The sequence below is a fragment of the Dicentrarchus labrax genome, unplaced genomic scaffold (genome assembly GCF_905237075.1).
Source record: "Dicentrarchus labrax unplaced genomic scaffold, dlabrax2021, whole genome shotgun sequence".
NCBI classification, from domain to species: domain Eukaryota; kingdom Metazoa; phylum Chordata; class Actinopteri; family Moronidae; genus Dicentrarchus; species Dicentrarchus labrax.
Window position 1 is genome coordinate 14,747,602 of NW_026136724.1, and position 6,029 is coordinate 14,753,630.

The 6,029-nt window shown below is 38.6% G+C and overlaps 1 protein-coding gene across 3 annotated transcripts; it reads right to left on the reverse strand.

Moving 5' to 3' along the window:
• Positions 1-2,005: 2,005 nt before the first annotated feature.
• On the reverse strand, positions 2,006-5,441 carry pax4 (paired box 4). Of its 3 annotated transcripts, none has more exons than XM_051392465.1 (10): positions 5,352-5,441; positions 5,017-5,147; positions 4,629-4,844; positions 4,438-4,528; positions 4,004-4,144; positions 3,808-3,890; positions 3,658-3,721; positions 3,391-3,458; positions 2,907-3,012; positions 2,006-2,698 (listed from the first exon to the last, which is right to left on the reverse strand). In XM_051392465.1, the coding sequence occupies exons 1-10, from the start codon at positions 5,383-5,385 to the stop codon at positions 2,379-2,381; spliced, it is 1,254 nt and encodes a 417-aa protein (XP_051248425.1). In that variant the 5' UTR covers positions 5,386-5,441; the 3' UTR covers positions 2,006-2,378. The 3 variants fall into 3 exon arrangements, with proteins under 3 accessions (XP_051248425.1, XP_051248427.1, XP_051248428.1); XM_051392467.1 differs by having other exon boundaries at positions 5,017-5,101; positions 5,352-5,430; XM_051392468.1 differs by lacking the exons at positions 2,006-2,698; positions 2,907-3,012 and adding an exon at positions 3,181-3,260.
• Positions 5,442-6,029: the final 588 nt, after the last annotated feature.

Here is a 6,029-nt window from a genome sequence, read left to right on the forward strand (position 1 = left end):
TTAGTTTCTTTCTCTTGGCTTTTCCCATGTGTGATATGTCTAAAGGAAAAAGGCAGCAACACACACTTAGAATTGGTTTGGCTCAGTTTTTGGCAGTTTACTCCCTAAATCATTCAGAGAGGCAAATACTAGTGAATGATAACTATTCTTAAGTGGCTGAAAGCAACCACAGTCATCAATATAACCACAGAAGGAGATAAATAATAACATGTCTTAAACATTCGGATAACAAATTTGTCCATCCCAGGCTTAAGTGAGAAACAATTGAACTTGGATGAACTTTCAGCAGCTCTAAAAACTTTTGGTTGCTCAATGTGAGATGAGATAATGTTCCAAATGTAAGATTCATTTTTCTGTCAAATTATTTTATTGAAGTAAAAGCTATACAAGAAGTACTCAGAGCTTTTACTTCAGTAAAAGAAGCGATACATAGATGTAAAAATAAATAAATAAATAAAGTAAATAAAAGTCCTTAACTCAAAATTCTAAGTAAAAGTACAGAATTATTTTGAGCAAAATTAAAATATCTAAAATAAAAGCACTTGTTGAGCTGAAAGATTTACTGTGTTGATATCATAGGAGAAATTCTTCCAAAATATTGAGAGTTGCTAGTTCTCTGAAGAATTACGAACCCAGTGTGATGGATCAAGTCCCCTAAACAAACAAAATACATTTACTACCCCATCTTAAACATTTATCTCCCACAATATAGTTATATGTGACATTAGATTGTTAATAGTGACGCCTTAATGCATAAGCAGCATTTTACTGCTGTAGTTGGTTGAAGTGGAGCTGGTTTTAACTGCTTTATATAGTGCGGTTGTTCCTAGTGGTCAGGCCCCTCCAAAGGGTCATAAGATAAGTCTGAGGGGTTGTGAGATGATTAATGGGGTTGGAAAAAAAGAAAGTTCTGCTACACAAATCTTTATTCATTTTTAGACTTTAATCTGCGCTTTTTTGGAAACATTAGATCATTTTACATCTTGGAAACTTGAACAGTTAAGCAACCATGTGGAGCATGTCAGAAAGCCACAGTTAGACACTGCTTTTTTTGTTAAAAGGGTCACCGGCCAAAAAGGTTGAGAACGATGTATATTATTTTATAAGCATATGATGTGATTTTTCCATCATGTAAAACCTTGATCTGTGATCTAAATGTATGTAGTGAAGTAAAAAAGTGCAGCATTTGCCTCTGAAATGTATTGGAGGAGAAATATCATGTTCCCATTTCAATAGCTGAACAAAAGCTATTTAAAAGATACAGATACAGATGAGCCGCATTCAGTAGAAATCACAATTCAAACGCATACTGTCATGTGGAGATGTAATTTGCCTATCTGGCTTCATAGCAGTAAATTCCGACAGGTCATTTTGCCAGTAGGCGACTTCCATGCTGCTGGCCAAGCTGTTTGCCTTCTGATCCCAACCTTTCCCCCGTTGACCAATTATCGAGAAACTCCGAGTCTTACCGTCTCTTCACTGTAGTAAAGGGATATAAAGGAACTCAATGCCTCTGCCCTGTTGCAGTCATAAAAACTGATACCGAGCGGAGCAGATATCAGGTCATGTTTAGACTTTTTGAAGCTATACTTTTATAGATTTTCCCACTGGCCTCCCAAGGAAAGAAATTTTTGGAAGAACGCCTGAACCTCCTTCTGCATTTAAGCAAACAGCAAGCCCAAGACTATAAAAGAGATAACATCCATATTATCTAGTGGTAACCTTAAATGATCCATGGAGCTATGATTTATGTTACAATCATAGTACATAACTGACCAGATATACTGTAGAGAATCCAGTTAAAGTTATGCTCTTATACCCAAATATTTCTCTTTTATTGTTCTCTATTAGGACTAAACGTACCCTCTAAAATCTACACCCTTTCAAACAGAACCTGTTGGCCTAATAACACATCGGCATATAGCAACTTATTTCATGGAAACTCTCATAAATAAAACTGATTACCACCTTTTTTATGTATTATCATATTATCTGTCCAGCTTTATTCAGCACTTTATGTGTTATACAGTTGCATTCATGTTCTCTTCTTTACAGGTCAGTTTAGTGGATTCATTTAAAATACAATAAGATTTTATGATGTAGCCAATCAAAAAATTACGACAAGGACTTTGAATTTATAAACATACTTTCAGATCTTTCTATGTTTCTCCTTTTTTAATGGCAATTCAAGCATAAGAAAGGAAAGGTGATGAGTGAATCTGCAGCGTGAGGGTAAAGGACAAGACTGTAACTCCAGTTCTCTGTCGCCCTCTGGTGGTTAGAATGTGTCCCTCCAGTCTAGAAACTGATGCAGTGAGAATTACATGCATTTTCAACCCTGCACATCAAACACAAATGTTATGACTGTGATCACACATTTAGTCCAGGTATCGATTCACATCCCAGGGCTGCTGTGCAAACAGAAACCTCTCATCTGTTGGAAACTGGCTCCAAGTAAAAGAAATATCCTGCTGGTTCCAGCACTGAGTCACAGGGCGGTCTGTTCTTATTGTCTCAGTTGCCAAAGGGAGGGATGTCCTTGCATCGGCGTGATGGTGAACCAGTGGGAATGTGAATCTATCTCTGTGGAGATCCAGTGGAGTCCTGTCTGTCATGGTCTGCGCCATCGTGTTATTAGACTGATGGAGGAATGAGGGTGGGACTGAGATGGATGCCAGATGTTCAGAATTCCCCATACCTGTATATCCGATTGAAGGAATAGAATAATGAGTTTTCTTTCTCAAACTTTTACATTACACATTGTAGCTGCACTTACATTTACACATACAGCATATAGACTCACTACTACCTTCAATGTGACTAAGCTACATTTTAATCATTTTAAAATCTAGACAATAAAACAAAACAAAAACTTGACCCACTGATTTAATTTTGCAGGATCGTACCTGTTTCTGAAGGGAAGAAGTAGCCATTTTGCAACTTCCTAGCAACTGTGTTGTATGTAGGGGAGGCATCTGAGTTTTCACAGCGGACTCTGGACACTCCTGTTGCCTTCAAATCAACACAGATATTCCAAATGTGACTATATGTTTCTGCCTTAAAAAAGTATCTTCTAAAGGTATTATTTATTAATAATTAGTTTAACAGTCAAAAAGTAAGCTAATCTGCTTCACCAGTACTGCGTGGGTGCGGTTTGATCAGATTTGATTGACCAAACAACCCACCAACTGCATTCAAATGTTGCTAAATGCTGATTGGCGCATGAAAATATGTCATATCGCCTTTTTCATCGTCCATGTCTAACCAGTGAGAAGAGCACAGAGAGAGAGAAAAAGTAATATCTCACTTGAAACAACCAAAAGTGTTCTGTTTCAAAAGGTTTTCAGGGGCTTTAAAGTTTGTCTCACAAAGTGCTAATTCACACTGTACCTGTTGAGATGTGAAGGTGTGCGGCATTGGTGGATTCACAGGAACAAGATCTCTTTGCTTTTGAAGGTCTGTAGGTGTGGAGAAATACATTTTGTCAAATAACTGTCAGGTGTGAACGGACATGTGCTGAAGAGCTTCTGCCTTTTTCTTCAGTTTAATTTATTTAGTCAAGGTTGAGATATAGTATTTCGCCAAATCTGTGTATGCCTCAACTTGAACACTTGAATCCAAATACACACACACACACACACAAACAAATACACTTACTCTGTGTGCTACTCCTGTGTTTGGCTTCCCTCCTCCATTTAGCCCGTCTATTTGAAAACCAGACCTTTGAGAGACAGATAATCATCTCAATAGCAGAACGACTGAATGTGTGATTCTGAGCATTTTGATGGCTGAAAATGATGAGTCTACCTTGATGGTGTCCTCTGGAAGTTTGATCTCAGCTGACAGCTTCTCCCTCGTGTACATATCTGCATACTGGCTCTGAGAGAATTCTGAGTGGGAGATAGAAACATGTGTTTAAGTGCTTTTCTGAGTGGAAAAAAATAGAAAGAATTGGGTTAGTCTGAAACATGCATGGATGCATTTTTAAAGATTTGAAGTCTACCTTGCTCAAGTGCTGTGCTCTGCTCTGGGGTGAAGGTGGTGCGGTTTCGGTGCTGGACACCTTTAGGTTTCTGGTCATTACTGCACACTGTCTCAAAAATCTTTCTTTTATTCACTTCTTCTTGAATCAGAGAATCCAAATCTGTACAATGCACACACACACACACACACACACACACACACACACACACACACACAAGCTTGTTATGCTGGTCAGACCTACTTGAACTCATATCTACATTTTGTTTATCACCCAAATTTTGAATTACAGTTTATTTGTGTGCAAATTCACATGCAAAATTATATAAACTGGTATTAAAACCATCAGATTAGGTTATTTGGGGAACTATATGTCCCTTATAATGACCATAAATTGGCAGTTATAACTTCTTTCACTTATTTTCAGCAATCCAATGACCTCCACAGGCGATTTACCTTGCTCAGTCCTGATGTGCGCATTGATCTCCATGCACATCGGCCCATGGTCCAAGTGGATCTTTCTTAAAATCCGATTGATAGACGACACCTTGCAGAACACAGTGTGCAAAAAAAAAAAAAAAAAAAAAGCATCATCAAACGCTGGAACATTTTCAGTTTCATGGAAACAAAACTGGAATTTCACTTACGCTGGGAACTTTGGAGGCCTTGCATATTCGTGCTGCTGCAAGCCGTTTTCGAATTTCCCAAGCGAAAATGGTTGGATTTTCCCTTTTGCACTGGATGATTGTGGAGATTACACCGGGGGTGAGAAGCCGAGGTCGGCTCCCTCCAATGGTCTTGGGCTCCAGGAGTCCAGTGCGGCGGTAGCGGCTCAGGATCTTACTGACGCACCCGTTGGACACCTGAAATACGCAGTGAGTTCAACTTGCTAAGATTCTGAACATATGAAGTGATGTTTTTATTTGCTACATCTGGCCTGTTGGTGAGAATAACCAACAATAACAACCAACGTGTCTTGCCTAAATGTGGTTAATTGTGCAAAAAAAAAAAAAAAAAGAAAAGGGTTTTGCGTACCCGGAGGATCCTGGAGATCTGGCTTGGACGGACTCCCTCCGAGGCCAGTTCGATCATTTTCCTCCTCTTGGATTCTGGCAGAGGTCTGCCGTTGAGAAACATCCCACCAAGCTGATTGACACTTCCACCACCTTATTATAACACATTTAAATCTGTCTTTTAAATTAAATGGTTTAAATAGCTTATCCCTTTTGAAAACATAGCAACAGTTAATTACATTTACTAAAGTTCATATCTTATTGCATTGCAAAGTCTCACCAGGCTGTTTAATTAGGTGTCTTACAATGTAATACTAGCCTAAAAATATAGTTTAATAAAAGGGTAAAAATAATAACCTTTATTTGGCAGATCAACGTTTGCTCCGCACATCCCTGCTTGCTCTCAGCCTTGGTGATGAAAACTGATCACAAAAACAAAATAATGTTCCCAGAAAAAAAAAGCAGCTCAAGATGCGAAATGTGCAACGACACCACGTCGCCTGTGGAGAAAAAAATAAATCGTCCAGGTAACTCCGAGTATCTCTGGTGAATGACAGTGAGAGGAATCACGCCCTTTCAGCAGACATTTATAGGCCTGCGGACCTCAACATGACGTGGTGGCCTGTTACCTGAAATGTCAATATTGCCTGGAAGTGAATGTGGGCATTATAGACCTAAAATGGGCCTCAGATTGGTGGGTCTGTGCTGCCGAAGTGTCTTTAGGCTGCAGAAGACATATAATAACGTTCTGCTTTTCATTCCACTTGTATTTTCATTTCTTTAAGGGATTTTCAAAAACAAGAAAAGTGTCCAGTCCATTTTGATTTAAGCAATATCCAGAGGAAGGTAGATCGATTGAGTCATGGTCAAATGCCTGATTCTGTAGGAGTCCTCCAAAGATTCCTACATCAAAGTAACACTTATTTTACGTTTTAGTCCCTAAATAAGAGTTTACTAGATTTCCTGGCTACCACATTTAATCGACCCCCAAAAACAAAATATTTCTACCTCTGGATTCTTATAAATTCAGTTTTT

What these genes read in the sequence shown, in the direction of transcription:
- pax4 (XM_051392465.1), bottom strand. Translation starts at nt 5,385, where the DNA reads ATGTGCGGAGCAAACGTTGATCTGCCAAATAAAG. An exon ending in CGTTGATCTGCCAAATAAAG is followed by an intron (nt 5,148 to 5,351) that starts GTTATTATTTTT and finishes TGTTATAATAAG; the next exon opens with GTGGTGGAAGTGTCAATCAG. An exon ending in AGATCTCCAGGATCCTCCGG is followed by an intron (nt 4,845 to 5,016) that starts GTACGCAAAACC and finishes TGCGTATTTCAG; the next exon opens with GTGTCCAACGGGTGCGTCAG.